This window comes from Musca autumnalis, unplaced genomic scaffold, assembly GCF_047663935.1.
Source record: "Musca autumnalis isolate F117 unplaced genomic scaffold, ASM4766393v1 scaffold_2, whole genome shotgun sequence".
NCBI classification, from domain to species: Eukaryota; Metazoa; Arthropoda; class Insecta; order Diptera; family Muscidae; genus Musca; species Musca autumnalis.
The window spans coordinates 208937502-208958341 of record NW_027411755.1 but is presented as its reverse complement, the minus strand read 5'-3'; the positions used below and the strand labels follow the sequence as shown (position 1 = coordinate 208958341).

The 20840-nt window shown below is 37.9% G+C and overlaps 1 protein-coding gene across 2 annotated transcripts; it reads left to right on the top strand.

Moving 5' to 3' along the window:
• Nucleotides 1-712: 712 nt before the first annotated feature.
• Sfmbt (Scm-related gene containing four mbt domains) lies at nucleotides 713-17362 on the top strand. 2 transcript variants are annotated; one of them, XM_073970722.1, is made up of 10 exons: nucleotides 713-849; nucleotides 3184-3476; nucleotides 3922-4837; nucleotides 10793-11791; nucleotides 11853-12296; nucleotides 12359-12608; nucleotides 12672-12861; nucleotides 13017-13341; nucleotides 13437-13750; nucleotides 17031-17362. In XM_073970722.1, the coding sequence occupies exons 2-10, from the start codon at nucleotides 3306-3308 to the stop codon at nucleotides 17355-17357; spliced, it is 3936 nt and encodes a 1311-aa protein (XP_073826823.1). In that variant the 5' UTR covers nucleotides 713-849; nucleotides 3184-3305; the 3' UTR covers nucleotides 17358-17362. The 2 variants fall into 2 exon arrangements, with proteins under 2 accessions (XP_073826823.1, XP_073826822.1); XM_073970721.1 differs by having other exon boundaries at nucleotides 13437-13840.
• Nucleotides 17363-20840: the final 3478 nt, after the last annotated feature.

Genomic DNA, 20840 nt, shown 5'->3' with positions numbered 1-20840 from the left:
GTTGTTAACGTTTGCTTGAGAAAATAAAAATGAAAGAAAATGGAAGAAATAATCTTGCAACGAAAAACAAGAAGAGGCAACATAACAAACACAGAAAACCATGTACATGGGTTTCACTACTTCATACCCCTCGCCTATAAACTTGACGTCGCCATGTTGAAATCGTGCTAGTCTGACCATCGACTAACGAAATTGGTTTCAAGAAACCTTGCTAGTCTGACCATCGACTATGTATACGAGACATGGTACAATAAGAAAGGTAGATGCATCGGCGAATTGCTACAACAAAGCAACTTTTTTTGTAATGTAAACTGTCAAAATTTTCGCCAAATGGTCTCTAGTTGTCTCTTTTTATCGCTTGTGTTTGTGTATAAAGTGTAGACATGCTATCTCTTACTTACCGAATCATATGGTTATTTGTTTTGATTTTTCATGGCGAATTCCTAGTTTTTTGACGTTTTAGATTCGATCAGCTGGGCTGAGGCATCTACCTTTCTTATTGTACCATGATACGAGATAATAAATAAATGAAATGTAAAACATTATAAATTTCGATCAATGTAAACGTAGCCTACATTATGTTATCAATCCGAGGTTAGTGTAATTACGACTCAATAGCTTTAACGTTGTTACACAAAAATCGCCAAGCAAAAACCAAACACAACGCCGATACTAATACATCGTTGACTTTGCTCTCTGCGCCGACACAACAAAATTAGTTTACGACAATTATACATTTTTTGTCGCGATATAAAATTAAATTTTGGATATAAAATACTTACAATAACTTATAAACAAAATGATAAACTAATAGAGCAAAAAGAAATTTATTGAATTTTAGTGAAATTGGTGAGTAAATTAAACGGGAAAGTGCCAACAAAATTGTGTGATTTTTGTGTGTCGCTCGCTTCCGTTGATTGCAAATGTGTGTGAATTTTCTTCTCAGGTTGAGGGTACTTACACAAAAAAACACACGCTGTGTTTTGTTCTTTTATGATTTTATTTTGTGCCAAAAAACTTTTATCCTAAATAGCTGATGAAGATATTTCCAGGCAATGTTTTTATTGTTTTGTCATTTGCTGCGCTGTAACTGTGTACTGTGTTTCTTGTTGAGTTGATAATTCAACAGAGGAATCGTTTAATATTTTGCAAAACAAACTCTGAAAATATGCCTATAACGAAAAAACAAAGTGTCTGTTTGTGTGTGTTTTTGTCTGCTTGTTTTACAACATTAAGCCTACGTACACATGCCAATGTAAAATTTTTAATTTTGGCTTTTGTCGTCAACTATTTGGTTAAAGTACAAATTAAAACCCAGTGTCTCGTCTCTCATCCAAATACGGAGCTCATCAACTTGTTCTGGCTGAATTGGTCGGTATTGAACTTTTTGGATTGGTATGTTTGTTTACGGTTGTTTTTTTATTTCACATCCCAGCAAACATATTTGGCCTACGAAGTACATTTTAATGTTTTGACACAATTTTCCTTTAGCGACAGTTCGCAGGAAAAAAATGCAGAACAAATGAACCATATAAATCTCTGGTACTTACAATAATTTCCAGCCATAATTTTTCCATACAGACCTATTTGAACAAGTCGGGGCTTAAATGTCGTTTAGGGGCACCTCTCGGATCGGGCTGAAATATTTACAGTAGATAGCCCTTGGCATCCTGAATAAAAATATATATAATTTTCGGGGGGGAAGTCCGTACTTCCCGAGATATGGGTCTTGATATTTTACAATTCTAACGTGGGCAATATACTACTCCCAGTACTTTTTTGCACGCGACCTATTTTTTACACCTTTTTACAGGAGAATGTATTAAACTCCTGGTCAAAGCCGGCTACTTAGGAAACTTTCAAGTTAAAAGAAAGTTTTGGTCGCGTAGCCCACTTTTGTCCTTGTCCATAGGAGAAAGTCCTAAATCCCCGGCCAAAGGCCGGCTACGTAAGAAAACTTTCAACTTAAAGGAAAGTTTTGATCGCGTCGCCCACTTTTGTCCTTGTCCTACTTAACAACACTTTCAATTTGAAAGACATTTTTGATCGCGTAGCCCACTTTTGGAAATATGAATTTTCACCCGGAGAGCTATATATCGTTGTGTTCAGGGTGCCAAGGGCTATCTAATGTAAAAATTTCCGCCCGATCCGAGAGGTGCCAATAAACAACCTTAAGGTGTTAAAGTACGAAATTTCAGAAATGTCAAGAGCCATATCTCGGGAAGTATGGACTTGCCCCACGAAAATTTATATATCGTTGGGATCAGGGTCGCAAGGGCTACCTATGGTAAACATTTCGGACCGATCCAGGAGGTGCCCCTAAACGACGCTTGTTCCCAATAAATGTTATAGGTATATCTATTTGTGATCAGGGTGACGTGAAAAAATTTGGCCCCGTTACCATTTTTAACCTGCAAAGAGTTCCCTTACTGTAAATGCATACAATTTATATGAGAGCAGTTCACCACTTTTACCATTTTCTGCAACTGCTACCATTTTTAAAAGTAAAGGAACAGACCATAATTATATAGGTTAATTTTCGAAAGCGAACATGCCAAGCGATAGCTTAACATGACACCATTTTGTTTTAAAGCCCGTAGGCGTAGTCTCTACATGCAATTTTATGTCTTCACGGTGAACCGTCCGAAGACGAACTGAGCCAAATTTTCTTAGAACTAGTAATATTTCGCCAATAGCCAGCCTTGATGGACAGGTGCAAAAGTCGGCTAAGAGGTTGTTTACACTAGCTATCAATGTCATATGACTCGAAATAAAAACATTCCATATATACCCAAGTAGGCAATGTGGAGACGTAATTTCACTGCATTTTTGCTGGTGTGGACGCAAAAAAGAAATGGCGTAAGAAAAATCCCCAATATGTGTAATATAACATTAGCGACTGTATAACGATTGAAAATTTCAGCACATATGACATTTATAGATAGTGTAAACAATCCCTAAGCGAACTGAATTTTCTTATACAATATAAATTTGTCCCAATACTCGGTATTCAGATGAGGATTTAAGACTTGCACGGCTACGAGTTTTTTTGGAACTTATCTCCTATATCTCGGGAAAGTATTGACTTCCATAGACGATATATTTTTGATCAGATATTTTAGTTCTTTATCTTATATTCTTTTCATATACCAAATCAACTAAGTTTTTCTTCACTCTTTTTAGGAATAAAATTTTGAATTTCATTTAAACCATCAACATTTTTTCGGAATCGTATCTATGAATTTCAAAAATATCTAAATGCCACTTAAAAGAAACGAAACAAATTTTAAAATCAAATTTAAAATATGAATCCCTCCGAGTTGAGAATGATGTGGATGAGTCAATATAATCCTAATGAACGTATATCACTCGAAGATGCAGCAACATTTTTTAATCCAAATATTGGCCTTTCCGTAATGGATGATATTGGACAGCAACAACAACAACACCAGCAGCAGCAGCAACAACAAACAATGGTAAGTTTTTTTATTAGATTAGATTTTAAATTACAATAGATATCACCAAAACTAACCAAAGCACCAACTTAACACAGTAGAAAATAGAAAAAATCAACAACTATTTGGTTTACTTTTTTCACTGTTTATTTCACACATTAGTTCTTTAATTTTTAATATCTGAATAATTTTTCCTTATAAATAAAACTTTCATTTCAAAATTTTATTTCTCTATGTTTTTTCTTTGTTTCTTTTCATATTCGGTTTCCAAAAAATCTACGTTTATTTCACAACAACAACTTGGCGTCTTTGTTTTGCAATTGAATACAAAATACCTATCCTACAAACAATTTTTTACTTTATGTTTTGATCAAAATTTATAACATAAAAACACTGGTATGTTGGTGGGACACACTAAACAAATCAATAAAAAAAATGGAATCTCCAAAACCAAAACACCATGCAGGATGTCAATTCAATGATGAACTTAGTTGGGGGGGATTTCAATAATCAAGCAGCGGTGGCTGCAGCTGCTGCGGCAGCATCATCTGCGGCCGCACTTGGTATACAGCCCACCACTTTGTTGGCAACAAATACAAACGATATTTACAATTTCGCCCAAATGGGTTTACATCAACAACTACTGCAACAATCTGCAGCTGCCGTGTTTCAAAACTACACAAATGTTGAAGATATGGCAAGTGTTTCGGGAGCCGTAACAGCGAATTTCAATAATGCCTTAAATGTAGCTTCGGCTGCCACAGGAGGAGGTGGCATTTTGGTCAACAGCAATGGTAGACCCATCACAACTGCCCAATTCCTGGCCAATGCAGGACAACAACAACAACAACAGTCACAATCCCAACAACAGCAACAGGTCCAGGCACAAATGTACGATGATACTGCTGGTGGTTATGGTGATGACTCCGCAGAACTTACCCCCAAAAAGGAAATTATCAATATCGATGATTTTGTTATGATGACCGATTCCAATTCCTATGATGAAGATGGTGATTTCATTAATGACAATGATAAATCAACAAGTGGCGGCATTGATATAACCCAACCCCATGGTGTCAACGATAATGATTTGTTGACAACAATGTCACTGAGTGGAAAACATAAATTGCTAAGTGATGCTGCTGCTGCAGCAGCTGCTAATCGTATCGGCGATGGTGGTGCTGGAACTGCAACAGCGACTGGTGGTGTGGGTGCTTCTACTCCTGGTGTTGGTGGTGGTGGTACTACTTCAAGTCTACGTTCGCAACGTAAAACACGTAAAATTGAACCAGTCAATCGGCCAGGTTTAGTTTTAAAAACACCAATTGCCTATAAGGGCAATATTGATCCATCTGTTATACCAATACAAAAAGATGGCATGGGTAGGTTACATTCAGTTTATTTGTTTTGATTTTTTTTAACTTTCTTCTTTTGTTTCTAAGTGTGAATTTGTTATTTTGTTTACAAGTAAAATACTAATATTTGGAAAAATGTATATTTCGCGAAGGTTTTAAATAGTAGTTCTTAGTCAAAAGCTTTGGTGAGGCAATCTATTTATACCACGCTTACAGTTTATCCCGGGGTCCTGAAAAAAATATTAAAATTCCAGTCAAATTTTTATAAAAATTGTCTCCATTCTAGGCCCACGTTTTGGTATAGCCCCTATATAACGGTACTGTCCGCGTTAATTAGCTGTTATTTTGCATTTAGAGTTTCTAGTAGTCAACAAATTTTTACATCAAAATTGTAGACATAGGTCCACGGTTTGGTATTTTTTTTCCTTTATTTATTTATTCCACTTGGGAACATAGTGCTTCTACAAGATTATTCCAACCTATCCTATCATTACATATCATTTTTATATCATCATAAGATTTATTTATGGTTTTTAGTTCATTCAAAATAGTTCTTCGCCACGTCATTTTCGGTCGACCTGGCCTCCTGCTTCCTTGGGGATTACATTCAAGAGCCATTCTTGGGATACTCTCCTCGTTCTTTCTGAGGGTGTGGCCAATCCAATTCCATTTTCGTCTGCATATTTGTCGCGCCATCGGTTCTTGTCTAGTTATCCTGAGCAGGTCCTCGTTTGATATGGTCTTTGGCCAAAATATTCTGCATATTATTCGTAGACATTTGTTCACAAATACTTGTATCCGCTGGTTTATGTTGTTGTTCATAAGCCACGTTTCGCTTCCATACAAGAGGGTAGATTTCACACAGGAGTTGAAAATTCGAAGTTTCGTGTTTTTTGAGATTTGCGTTGAGCGCCAGGTTTTGCTCAGGCGTCCGAATGCAGATCTTGCCTTGTTTAGTCTGTTGCAGACATCGTCTTCTACTCCATTTGTTACTGACATTATACAGCCCAAATAGCAGAAGCTTTCCACGTATCTTACATTTTTATTACAAATTTTGAACGGTGCATCTGTGCTGTAGTTAATTCTCATCGCAAGAGTCTTTTCTATGTTGATTCCAAGACCTGCTTTCGCTGCCAGTGCGACTAATTCGTCCAGTTTTCCTTGCATATCATGGAAATTATGCGAAAGTAGGCATATGTCGTCCGCAAAATCCAAATCTTCCAGTCTTTTTTTGAAACTCCAGACGATACCGCGTTTTTTCTTTTCTAACTTTAGCATAATTTCGTCCAATACCACCGCGAATAACAATGGAGATAGTGGGCATCCTTGTTTTACGCCAGCATTTGTGGTAAAGGGTTCACTCTTTAAGCCCTTGTGACGTACATGTAAATATGCGTTGGAATACATTGCCTTTATTATTGATATAATCTTTTCTGGCACCCCTTTAGTTTTTAGTGCATTCCATATGGCACTACGGGAGATTGTGTCAAAGGCTTTTCTAAAGTCTATGAACACTAGGTACAATGGCGTTCGGAACTCAATGGACTGTTCGATAATTATTCTTAAAGTGTTAGTTTGGTCCAGGCAGTTTCTATGTGGGCGGAATCCAGCTTGCTCATCTCTTAAAAGTTTTTCGATGGGATCTAATCTATTGTTTATGACCAGTGCTAAAATCTTATATATGGTGTTAAGGAGAGTTATACCTCTCCAATTGTCGCAATTGGTCAGATCATTTTTTTTCGGCAGTTTTATTATCGCACCTTCGGTCCATGAGATTGGGAGACTTTCGTTTGTCCATGCAGCTTGAAGGTGGGGATGTAAAATTGCTGCTGCTGGGTTTGTTTGTAGCAGTTCTGGAGGAATTCCGTCCTCTCCAGGTGCCTTGTTCCTTTTTAGTTTGACAATAGAGTGTATCACCTCTTCAATGCTTGGAGTTTCGGTTGATATGCCAGAGTTAGGAGCGGTTTCTATTTGACTTTGTTCAATATTTTCTTGTGACTCTGGTGTATCCACATTACTTACACGTATAAAGTGCTCGCGCCATCTTTTTGTTTGGCCTTCGACGCATGTGATTAGATTGCCGCCGTCATCTTTAACTATTGCTGTACGGGATGTATAAGTGTTCGCCAAACGCCCAATGAGTTGGTGTAATGATCGCATGTTGTTAGAGCCTGCAGCGGCTTCTGCATCTTCCGCAAGGTTTTTAAAATATTTTCTTTTGTCTCTCCTGGCTGAGGTTTTGACTGCTTTGGCAACGTTTTTATATTGTGTTGATAATGACGGGTTGTGTAATTTCTTTTCCTTAAGCGAGTTTCTCTCTTTGATAAGTTGCCATGTCTCGTTTGTTATCCAGATCTTTCGTTTTTCTTTTTGTTTTATTCCGATTTCTTCATCGGCTATATCTTTTAAGGTTTTGTGGGTGTCTTCCCATGACCTCGGGTTTGGTGTGATGCTTTCTCTTAACAGATTTGCTACTCTATTTCTTTTTGGTATATCCCTCAGTTGTTCTACATCTAATCGTTTGTTCTTTTTTTCAGTTACTTTTCGGTAGTTCTTTTTTAGTTTTAGTCTAACTGTTGCCACCACAAGTTCATGGTCACTATCTATATCTGCGCCCCTTTTTGAGCGCACGTCATTTAAGGACCCTCTCCATTTTCTTCGGATACAAATATGATCTATTTGATTTTTTGTACTACCATTCGGAGATGTCCATGTGTACTTATGAATTTCTTTATGTGGAAATAATGAACCTCCAATCACCATGTCGAATGTTTGGCAGAATTCTATCAATTTTTCTCCATTGTCGTTTTTTATGCCCATTCCGTGTTTGCCCATAATATGAGATAGGCCTGTATTGTCGCTACCGATTTTAGCATTAAAATCACCCATCAATAGAAGAATATCGCGGTTTGGAACATTCCGTATTGTTGCGGTTAGTTGGTCATAAAAGTCATTTTTCAGAGTGGGTTCAGCATCTTCCGTTGGGGCGTAGCATTGTATTATGTATAGACACTTTCTTATTTTTGTAAAAAATCTTGCTTTTATGATGCGTTCTGAAATTGGTTTCCACTCTTTTAGAGATTGCTTCATGTCTTTCGATATTATGAAGCCAACGCCATGTTCGCTCCTCTCTTTCTTGCCACTGTGCAATATCAGATTTCCATTTGCTGATGTTGTTTCATCTTTTCCACACCATCGCATCTCGCTGATTCCCAAGATGACTAGATTTAGTTTTTGGAATTGGTCTTCTAATTGAGCCAATCTTGAGGTTTCTCGAAGCGTTCTAACATTCCATTGTCCAATTCTAATCCTTGTTCGTGGTCCAAAAGTCGTCAACGGGTTGGGGGGATTATAGTTCGTTTTCATTCTTGTATTAGTTTCTGTAATCGATTTTGTTTAAGACGTGCGGCTGATTGGGCCACAGCGTCCGATCCTAGCGTTAGGATTGCCAACAAACCCTCTAGGCAGGGTCGCCTTCTCACTCTAGCTATCAACAAACGGTTGTCTGTTCGATATTACCAGGGAATACCACGGTTTGGTATAGCCCCCATATAACGGTACTATCTGATTTCAGCTATTTTAAAGTTTTTATCTACATTTTCGGTCTAAAATTGCATTTATGGTTCTTAGTGGGTAAAAACTTCTCCACCTAAAATTGTGGATACATTAGATTTAAAATCTTGCTACCTGCTACACACGTCCTCAGCTAGTCCTACTCGAACGAAGCGAAGACGTCATAGTTGGCATTGCTTGGCAATGTCTACTTCAGAATCTGTGAGGGACAGGAGTAGTTCGGTAACAGCAGGTGTAGACTATTATATCCGACAACTCCTTACGATAACTCCCTCATTTATCACATTTTCGCTTATGTGTAGTTTAAAGGTCTCTTGGAAGATTGTTTTGAAATTTTCATCGAAGGTAGTCCTTGTGTACATCGTCAGCATTTATGCTAACGAGGGTATGTATATACACTTTCATTCGGGCAAAATGTGCCTCATCGAAATAATGGTTTTAGACCCCAAGTATGTTTGGACGAAATGTGTTTCAGACAATATGGAGTCGATTGAGCAATGTCCGTCCGTCTGTCTGTCTGTCTGTTCGGTTCAAATTTTGGCTTTAGTAATATTTTGCCCAAACTTAGTTTAAGTTCGCAGATGGGCTATATCGGTCCACTCCTTCCGGTCCCACACAAATGTTCGAAAATGTTCGGAAAATTTGTGCGCACGATAACTGTTGAAGGGAATAACCGATTTCGTCCATACTTTGCACGTCGTGAAATTTGTACCAGACTTAGATAAGGTTTTAATATGGACTCGATCGGTCCACTCCTTCGGGTACTTCCCACACAAAATTTCGGAAAAGTTCAGTTTAGGGCCATCTCTCGAATCGCTTTGATTTTTGTTTTAACAACTTGTATTCACTGCCACCCATACGACGGTACAAGTTTCATTAGCGGCAAGTCCATACTTCCTGAGAAAATAGCAATAAAGTTGCTAAAAACCCCAATGACACCCTGTGAGGTGGTTGGAGCGCAAGATAACTCTAGAACGGATCTGCCGATTCGGTCCAACATTTGGCCTTAGTAATATTTTGTCCAAACATAGTTTAAGTTTGAATTTTAATGAATTTTAAGACTATTAAATTTAATGTATTGTTAGATTTAAGCTTTTGGAGTAGTGTATGTTTTGTAGCTTTTGGAACCGCTCTTGGCCCTATGGGCTAGGTTCCCATTTATGAAAATAAATTGAATTGAATTGAATTGATAAGCCATTCAGGAACCTCCCCCACAAAAGTTCAAAAATGTTCGGAAAAATTGTTCGTACGGTAACTCTTGAAGAGAGTGGCCGAATTGTTCCATACTTTACACCTCTAATATATCTACCATATATATATATATATATATATATATATATATATATATATATATATATATATATATATATATATATCAGGTTCGAATATGGACTATATTTGTCCACTCCTTCGGGTACCTCACACACAAACTTTCGGAAAGGTTCACTTTAAGACCTGACCTCGATTCACTTTGATTTTTGTTGAAGCAACTTGCATTCGCTGCCTCAATTACGATGGTAAAAGTTTTTTTCAGGGGCAAGTCCATACTTCTTGAGCAAACAGCCCGAAGGCATGGCACATGGCACCATATATAGTGGCTGGAGATCCACTTCCATAATGGTCAATGTCGATCCATTCCTTTTAGTATCTCCTTCGCAAAACTTTTGATATTTAATCCTAATCAACATTTTTGTCGGTTCAAACGCCCAAAATTTTTAAAACCCCCTAAATGCATACGTTTTTTGGGAAAAAATTGTTTCAATATACACAGGCTGAGTGTATATCTCTTTCGGCAAAGCCGACTGATACTTTTTTACTTGTTCTCTCAAATTTATGTGAAGTTCGAAGACATATTTTCCGATACCGTTTTGATACCTCCCTCAAAAAAGTTCAAAATTTTCGTTTAAGTGCAGTTTAAGGACCGTTCGGGTATTATTTTTAAATGTTCATCGAAGATTGTCCTTGTGATTCTATTTGCAACAATATAATTTTTTGTGGGCAAGACCATGCTTCTTGACATTATGTCCCAAGAGATCTAAACCATCCTACGGTGTCCAACTAATGTGGCGGCTGGATGGCACGATAACTTTCAAAAGAAATTACACCCAAAATTAAATCCACTTCCAAAATGTAGTGTTTCGGACCATTTCTTCAGACATCTACTTTGCAAAAGTTCAACACTTTTGCCCCTTTATCCAATTCAAATTTGTCCTTATTATGAAACGTAACCCCCTTTTCACTGTGTTTGCTTTAGATCTCTGGAGCTGGTTCTTTGTTTGAAATTCTTTCACCATAATATGATCGTAATTTTTTTCCAAAATATTCTATACTTAAGACTAGAGAGATGTTTCAATCTTTCATATTCATTTTTAATATTTTGTGTGATTTGTCATTTTTCGTCTCTTCAAGCCGTCTGCGAACGATGTGGAGCAATAGGTGTCAAACATACATTCTATACGAAATCTCGTCGTTTCTGTAGTATGGCATGTGCTCGTGGCGAACTATATTCTCTGGTGGTGAATAAGCAAGGTTATACAACGCAACAACAGCAACAGGCCCTCTTTAATATGGAAAATAATTTCAATGAAAATAAAATGCAACAACAGCAGCAACAACAACAATCAGCAGCAGATGCTGCAACCGCAGAAGCAGCGAGCCATCAACAGCAACAACAAACAATGTTTGCAGCAGCACAGCAGCAAGCAAATGATGTGGAGATGGCTTTACGTGTGGCCCATATAAAAAATACGAATTATCGCTTTCGTATTACCGATCAATCAAAAATCACACAAATTAATGGTTTAGGTGAACCCATCAACAACAACAATAACAATGTGACGGCGAATAATGCTGTGGTTGCTCCACAACCAACAGAACTTGTGGATACAAAAGCCGCATCATCTGTGGTTTGTGGTGGTGGTCAAACAACATCACAATTACCCATAAATACCGCTGCTGTTCCCGGCGGTGGTGGGGGTGGCATACAATATGCCACCGATAGTGATCAGTTGGCAGAAATGACTGGCACCCCCAAGGCTTTACGCATGTATCGCGATGTCATGCCCCAAGATGAATTACCACAAATACCAAAATATGATCGTCTTCCAACACCATGTCCGCAAATGGAAAAAATCATTAGTATACGAAGAAAATTGTATGATCCAACGCATTCCTATGATTGGACACCACGTTTGGGTCGTGAAGATTTCTATGCAGCACCGGTGACATGTTTTCATCATGCACCCGGTTGTGATGTATGGGATAATTTGGGCATTGATATGAAAGTGGAGGTAGAGAACACGGACTGTGATCAAGTGGAGGTAATACAACCCGGTCAGACACCGCATTCATTTTGGGTGGCAACTATTTTGGATATTCAAGGTTACAAGGCATTAATGAGATATGAAGGTAGGCTCACTCACATAATAAAATTATCCTTATGAAAACAGTTTTTATTTTAATTTTCAAGGTTTTGAAGATGAGGCCCATGACTTTTGGGTGAATCTCTGCAATTCTGAAGTCCATGCTGTTGGTTGGTGTGCCACACGTGGTAAACCTTTAATACCACCGCGCTCTATAGAAAACAAATATAAAGATTGGAAAGATTTCCTGGTGACACGTCTCTCCGGGGCTCGAACACTACCCTCAAGTTTCTATAATAAAGTTAACGATAGTATGCAATCACGTTTTCGGCTAGGTCTGAATCTGGAGTGTGTAGACAAAGATCGTATATCTCAGGTTCGCTTGGCCACGGTAACGAAAATTGTCGGTAAACGTTTATTTCTGCGTTACTTTGATTCGGATGATGGTTTTTGGTGTCATGAAGATTCACCGATTATCCACCCCGTTGGTTGGGCCACAACTGTGGGTCATAATTTGGCAGCTCCGCAAGACTATTTGGAAAGAATGTTGGGTAAGAATGTTGGTCATACGTCCACATGAGACTTTTTCAATATATATTTTTTCTTGTTCTAGCTGGTCGTGATGCCATGATTGAGGTGCATGAAGACGATGCCACAATTGAACTTTTTAAAATGAATTTCACCTTCGAGGAATACTATTTGGAGAATAAGGCCAAAACCTTTGTTGAAGGCATGAAACTGGAAGCGGTAGATCCTTTAAATCTATCCTCAATATGTGTAGCAACTGTTATGGCGGTACTAAAATTTGGCTATATGATGATACGCATTGATTCATATCAGCCAGATGCCACTGGAGCTGATTGGTAAGAGGCAATGTTAATTTGTCTACCTTTAAATATAAGCATAAATTTCCATTTTAATTTTAGGTTCTGCTATCACGAAAAATCACCAAATATATTTCCTGTAGGCTTCTGTATCACCAACAACATAACTCTCACACCTCCTTATGGTTATACAGCTGCAAACTTTACATGGGAACAATATTTACGTGATACAAACTCAGTGCCAGCTGGTTCGCATTTATTTCATCGCACAGTGCCTAGTCATGGTTTTGAGGTTAGTTAAAAAAAATAAATTGTCTGATACGAAACCTGCAAGAATCTACTATTTTCGAAATTTTTACAATTTGATTCTCTATAGAATTCAAAATAAGTGGATTATTGCTGGTTCTGCAACAGAGCAAATAGTAAATCTTAATTTTTCCTTGGCAGGTTGGTATGAGCTTAGAGTGTGCCGATCTCATGGATCCACGTTTGGTGTGTGTAGCAACCGTTTCTCGAGTGGTGGGACGTTTGTTAAAAATACATTTTGATGGGTGGACAGATGAATATGACCAATGGCTTGATTGTGAGTCATCTGATATTTATCCTGTGGGTTGGTGTATATTGGTGGGCCACAAACTTGAAGGACCCCCAGCTCCTGCGCCGGCCCCTCCAAAGACTGCTCGCAAACCCAGAGTTCAAAAGAAACGCAAGAAAAGACCAGCAGCAGGTGGCAAAAATTCAAACACATCACCTGAAAGCGCAGCACCTCAAGGTAAAAATCTTAAACATTTTGATTTTTTTTTTTTTTTTTTGAAATACATTTTTACCATCAATTTTGTTTTGTTTTTTGTTCTCCTTTCATTTCAGTTAAATCTCGTACAATAGCTTTAAAGACAACACCCCATCTCCCTAAGCTTAGTATTAAATTGGAATTAAAACCGGAACATCACAATCCCGCCTTCTACGATAATACCGCTCATGATGCGGCCGATGACGATGAAGATGATGATATTGATGAATACGATGAAGACACAAATAGCATGCTCTCAAATCAATCATCCACCCACATGATGGATACATCACATGGTGGTGGTAGCAGTGGTGCCGGAACAACATCACTGCTTATGAATCCTGCGGCGGCAGCTGCTGCTGCTGCCAATAGTAGTGGTATTGATAGTAAAGTACGTAAGACCAAAAAATCAAATTCGATTAAAAAACCTCAATCACCTGCACCGCCTATTGCAACACGTAAAGCAACTAGTTATATTGGGGTAAGTGGTAGTTGAAACCCTATAATAGTGCGTCGCCTTTTGATCGCTCTTCCTCCCAACATAAAAAAATCAAAATTTTTCCTTTGTAAATAGACAAGAAAACAAGAGAAGGAAGAATCCTTAATCAAAATTCATTCCATTCATTCATTACATTCCATTTCATAGCACCGACCTGGACATTTACAGATTACTTTGCAGAAGGTAATATTTTTCAGTTTTCATCCATAACTCATGAGAGATGGTTTGCTATGTAGGTAGTGAGCCAAAATCGATCAAGTCTGGGGTATATTTAAAGCATAACAATTCAATAATATATAAGAGAATTTATTGGAAGGTATTGGCCCTTTGATAAACAACGGCTGGCATGGATAAAGGGGTTAAATTTAAACAGAAAAAAAACACCCTTTCCGTTGGAAAGGGTCTCACGAAGCACCCTTTCCATTGGCAAGGGTCTTACGAAGCACCCTTTCCATTGGCAAGGGTCTTACGAAGCACCCTTTCCATTGGAAAGGGCCTTACGAAGCACCCTTTCCATTGAAAAGGGTCTTACGCAGCACCCTTTCCATTGGAAAGGGTCTCACGAAGCACCCTTTCCATTGGAAAGGGTCTTACGAAGCACCGTAAAATAAGCCTCGTACTTTTTTTCTTTCCATTGGAAAGGGTCTAACGAAGCACCCTTTCCATTGGAAAGGGTCTTACGAAGCACCCTTTCCATTGGAAAGTGTCTTACGAAGCACCCTTTCCATTGGAAAGGGTATTACGAAGCACCCTTTCTATTGGAAAGGGTCTTACGAAGCACCCTTTCTATTGGAAAGGGTCTTACGAAGCACCCTTTCTATTGGAAAGGGTCTTACGAAGCACCCTTTCTATTGGAAAGGGTCTTACGAAGCACCCTTTCTATTGGAAAGGGTCTTACGAAGCACCCTTTCTATTGGAAAGGGTCTTACGAAGCACCCTTTCTATTGGAAAGGGTCTTACGAAGCACCCTTTCTATTGGAAAGGGTGTTACGAAGCACCCTTTCTATTGGCAAGGGTCTTACGAAGCACCCTTTCTATTGGCAAGGGTCTTACGAAGCACCCTTTCTTTTGGAAAGGGTCTTACGAAGCACCCTTTCTATTGGAAAGGGTCTTACGAAGCACCCTTTCTATTGGAAAGGGTCTTACGAAGCACCCTTTCTATTGGAAAGGGTCTTACGAAGCACCCTTTCTATTGGAAAGGGTCTTACGAAGCACCCTTTCTATTGGAAAGGGTCTTACGAAGCACCCTTTCTATTGGAAAGGGTCTTACGAAGCACCCTTTCTATTGGAAAGGGTCTTACGAAGCACCCTTTCTATTGGAAAGGGTCTTACGAAGCACCCTTTCTATTGGAAAGGGTCTTACGGAGCACCCTTTCTATTGGAAAGGGTCTTACGAAGCACCCTTTCTATTGGAAAGGGTCTTACGAAGCACCCTTTCTATTGGAAAGGGTCTTACGAAGCACCCTTTCTATTGGAAAGGGTCTTACGAAGCACCCTTTCTATTGGAAAGGGTCTTACGAAGCACCCTTTCTATTGGAAAGGGTCTTACGAAGCACCCTTTCTATTGGAAAGGGTCTTACGAAGCACCCTTTCTATTGGCAAGGGTCTTACGAAGCACCCTTTCTATTGGCAAGGGTCTTACGAAGCACCCTTTCTATTGGAAAGGGTCTTACGAAGCACCCTTTCTATTGGAAAGGGTCTTACGAAGCACCCTTTCTATTGGAAAGGGTCTTACGAAGCACCCTTTCTATTGGAAAGGGTCTTACGAAGCACCCTTTCTATTGGAAAGGGTCTTACGAAGCACCCTTTCTATTGGAAAGGGTCTTACGAAGCACCCTTTCTATTGGAAAGGGTCTTACGAAGCACCCTTTCTATTGGAAAGGGTCTTACGGAGCACCCTTTCTATTGGAAAGGGTCTTACGAAGCACCCTTTCTATTGGAAAGGGTCTTACGAAGCACCCTTTCTATTGGAAAGGGTCTTACGAAGGAAGCCCCCTTTCCATTTGAAATGGTCTTACGAAGCACCCTTTCCATTGGAAAGGGTCTTACGAAGCACCGTAAAATAACTCGTACTTTTTCTTTCCAATGGAAAGGGTCTTACGAAGCACCCTTCCCATTGGAAAGGGTCTTACGAAGCACCCTTTCACTTGGAAAGGGTCTTACGAAGCACCCTTTCCATTGGAAAGGGTCTTACGAAGCACCCTTTCCATTGGAAAGGGTCTTACGAAGCACCCATTTCTTCGGAAAGGGTCTTACGAAGCACACTAAAATAACCCTCGTACTTTTTTTCTTACAGACTCGGGATATGTCCGAATATTCACTACATCTGACCACTCTTTCGGGTACTTCCCACACAAAGTTTGAAAATAGTGCAGTTTAAGAACTCGTCTGAGTTCGTTTTTAATTTTTTGGGCAATATGTTTTGTATGCACCCTAGTTACGACGGTACAATTTTTTTGGGGGGCAAGTCCGTACTTCCTGAAAATTGGCCCAAAAACTCAAGAAACCCCTTTGGATGTCTGCAGTATTGTGTTTACTTCTTTTCTTTAGGTTCGAGGCTGAGGGGGTATATCTCTGTCGGCACAGCTTTCTGATACTTCCTTACTTGTTTTTGTTAGAATTTTTTGTTCTATTCGAAGATCATTCCGTTGTGATCATATTTAAGTCATGGAACAAGCCAGGCCTCTAAGTGAGATGGGGAACTTGCACGCATTTACTCTTCCAGTGCCTGTTGCGCCACTGTTGTAGAGGAGAATCGATAAACTTGGCCACAATATACTGATTATCGTTTTTTTTCTATCACTCCAATACATGTTTCTGATATGAAATAGTGAGTCCATACCAAATACATAAATACCCTTGCTTGATAATCGATCATCTCAGGCTTTGCTTTAATTTTTAATGTTTTCCCTATTATGCTAAGCTTTAAATCATCTTATTTTTTCAATAGCCCATAATATACTTTTGTAGGGTTCTTTACGACATTCACATATATTTACTAATTTTGCGCACTGTTATTGGCATTTACCAACCACCCACCCATATATTCCATTTTTCACAATAATCATTTTCACTATTAAAAATACATAAATGTGTTTCTCTCTAATTCTAATTAACATCTTCTAATAATATAAACAAATATTTTTTACAACTTCCTCCAACTACCATTTAGAACTCATCGGTTAGCAATACCAAATATATACCACGGCTAAGTGATTGCAGTGACAGTGAGAATAATGCCGAACTAATGCCGGACACCTGGAATGTTTATGATGTTTCACAATTTCTGCGAGTAAACGACTGTACGGCACATTGTGATACATTTAGTCGCAATAAAATTGATGGTAAACGTTTGCTACAACTGTCAAAGGATGAAATTATAACGCTGTTGGGCATGAAGGTAGGACCAGCGTTAAAAATCTACGATTTAATACAACAATTGAAGTGTAAAGTGAATCCGGGTAAATCGAGAATGCACAAAAACAATAAATATTTATAGTCCAATATGAAAGATGTAAATGAGAATAATAATGCCGCTGCTACAACCACCATTAACGCCTCCTCCTCCTCCACATCCACTTCCTTGTATTCCAACAGTAGCAATTATATGACAACAAATTGTAATAACAACAATAATGAAAATGATACTACTTTTGCAGCTGCTACTACTGCAACAACAACAACAATGATAAAACTTAACTGGAAATTATTTATAAAATAATTTTTCTAGCTTGAGTCTTATTTAGTTTATTAGCTATTGTTATCACACTGTTTTATGTTTTCATAAGTTTATTGTTAAGCTCAAAACTTTTGCTTTATTTTAAGAAATCTTTTACAAATTATTTCATCATCTACATTTTTGCAATTCAATTTTCTTGGGGTTTTTCTATAACTTTCCTCATAAATGGGAATATTATTGGAGTGAAGTTTTGAAGGGTATTTTTTATTATTAGGGAACGTTTTATCATCCCTTCATGATTGGCTTTTTTTAATTTGTCGGAGAAGAATTGTGAGTATTTTGGTCTTCTAATAAGAAGACCTAATAAACTTATTTTAGGAAGTTTTTTATTCGTTTTCAAAGAAGACTTTTTGAGCATATTTTAAGATTTCTTGGAAATAAAAATAAAAATTAATTGTGGAAGAGTCTTCTCTTGACTTTGCTTTTCCCACATAAAAGTCCATTTGATCTTCCCCCTTGATGATAATGATGACTTTACCAATTTCTCGGAGAAAACTTTTTTCGTCGACAATGTGTAGAGCCTGTAGATTAGTATGGAAGGACAAAAATATTAAAGGGCGCTTCGCGTTTCTGATTCTTGGGATTGTACTGAACAAAAAAAGTCAAATAGATGATAATCCAGGCAGTTTTGGTCTTGTGAAAGTGCACATTTTGGTTGTTGTTGTTGTAGCAGCATATAATGCTGGGTTGGCAGCCGCTGGCCGAAACACTTTTGGTTTCGTGTCAATCCGGTACGTAATTTAGTAATATTTCCACGAAAAATTTGCACTTTCACAAGGCTAAAACTGCCCGCTCCTCCAATGCTTTTGCGATGTACTACACCATTTTCACATGTAATTCGAATAATTTCAGTTGTAATTTGATTATTTCATTTGAAATTCGAAACATTTCACTCGTAATTTGAGAATTCCAATTGAATTTCGAATTATTTCATTTGCAATTTGAGAAATCCATTTGAAATTCGAACTATTTCATTTGTAATATGAATTTTTTCATTTGTAATTCGAATTATTCCATTTGTAATTTGAATTTTTTTTATTTGTAAATCGAAGTTTTTCAGTTGGAATTTCAAATGAAAAAACTTTAAATTACAAATGGAAAAATTCGAATTACAAATGAAATTATTCGAATTACAAATGAAATTATTCAAAATTCAAATGGAATTCTCAAATTACAAATGAAATAATTCGAAATTCAATTGGAATTCTCAATTTACAAGTGAAATGTTTCGAATTACAATTGAAATTATTCGAATTACATGTGAAATGGTCTAGAGAGTTCTTAACTATTGTCTTGTTTTAGTATTGGATCGGAAATCTCAATGGTTTGGCTGTTATAAACACATTTTCGACTTTTGAATATGAAAAAAAAAATTTCCAATATGTTCAGAGGAATTATAGTCCGAGATAATAGCTACAACACTGCTTTTAAAAAACAAGTCAACATTTCAAATAGTTTAGGAAAATTTCCAAAACAAAAAAAGAGAAAAAACTCCAAGTCAAAATGTGGAAACCCAATTTCTACCGTAGACGTATGGTCTAATGGACTGTTTAGCTCAGTACAATTCCGAGAATCAGAAACGCGAAGCGCCCCTTAAGATGTTCAACTCGACCCACCCTACTGTAGGTACCGTTTGGGCTTATGGCCTCATCTTAATCGTGCTGAAACTAAATTTTTTCACTGAACGGTCCCTTCTCTCAAAAAATTAATAGGAATTTTATTTTGCAATATTGTAGCCATAAAGTACAAGAACTTACATCTGGAACAGATGAACTAGGAAAAACTGCATCGAGCCCAAACAAAACCATCGATAAAATATCAACAATTGGAAACTCAATTTTTACCGTCTAATGAACTGTTTTGCTCAGTACAATTCAGAGATTCAGAAACGCGAAGCGCCCCTTAAGATGTTCAAATCGACCCACGATATTGTAGGTACCGTTTGGGTTTATGGCCTCATCTAAATCGTGCTGAAACTAAATTTTTTCACTAAACGGTCCCTTATCTCAAAAAATGAATAGGAATTTTGTTTTGCAATATTGTAGCCATAAAGTACAAGAACTTACATGTGGAACAGATGAACTAGGAAAAACTGCATCGAGCCCAAACAAAACCATCGATAAAATATCAACAATTGGAAACTCAATTTTTACCGTCTAATGAACTGTTTTGCTCAGTACAATTCAGAGAATCAGAAACGCGAAGCGCCTCTTAAGATGTTCAACTCGGCCCACCCTACTGTAGGTACTGTTTGGGCTTATGGCCTCATCTTAATCGTGCTGAAACAAAATTTTTCACTGAACGGTCCCTTATCTCAAAAAATGAATAGGAATTTTGTTTTGCAATATTGTAGCCATAAAGTACAAGAACTTACATCTGGAACAGATGAACTAGGAAAAACTGGATCGAGTCCAAACAAAACCATCGATAAAATATGAACAATTAAACATAATTTCTGGAATTCTGGTCATAGCTGCTAAACAATAGGGAGTCTAGTTAAGTAAAAAAATTACCAATGATGTGCAAAGCAATTATTTGGAACATTCTGAAACTCTAAGCGCACTCTCCTTGTGGTACCTCTTTTGGTATGAAGATGGACTAAATGGTATGGTATACTCCTTCGCGTCTGGTTCCCACACAACATTTGAAAAAAGGTACAGTTTAACAGCTCGTTTCGAAACGTTTTGCAAATTTTTGCAACAATTTCTTCTAGCGGGCCATGCTACGACGGCACAATTTTTTTCCGGGGGCAAGTCCATACTTCCTAAGATAATGACCCACCCAAAAGCTCCAAAAATGTTTGCCGGCACCAATTAAAGTGGGTTACGTAAGATAACCCTCGAAGGAAGAAATCGATTTGGTCCAAATGTTGTATATCGTATTATTTCTTACAAACTCGGATTATGTCCGAATATTGACTTCATCGGACCATTCTTTCGGGTACCTACCACACAAAGTTTGGAAAGTGTGCAGTTTAAGGACTCGTCTGGGTTCTTTTTTAATTTTGGGAAACATGTTGCGTATGCGACGGTACAATTTTTTGGGGGCAGTACTATCTGAGAAATTTGCCCAAAAACTGGAAAACCCCCTATAGACGTCAGAAGTACTGTGTTTACTTTTTTCTTTAGGTCCGAGGCTGACTGAGCCTCTCTCTGTCGGATTGTTTTCCTTTCAATAATTTATTGTTCTACATCTCAGGATAGATAATTTTGAAAAACAAAAATTATTTGGAATGTGTTAAAC

Coding starts and splice junctions, on each gene's coding strand:
- Sfmbt (XM_073970721.1), top strand. CDS start 3,306: ATGAATCCCTCCGAGTTGAGAATGATGTGGATGAGTCAATATAATCCT. Junction 12,297..12,358: donor CTATTTGGAAAGAATGTTGG/GTAAGAATGTTG, acceptor TTCTTGTTCTAG/CTGGTCGTGATGCCATGATT. Junction 12,609..12,671: donor GATGCCACTGGAGCTGATTG/GTAAGAGGCAAT, acceptor TTTTAATTTTAG/GTTCTGCTATCACGAAAAAT.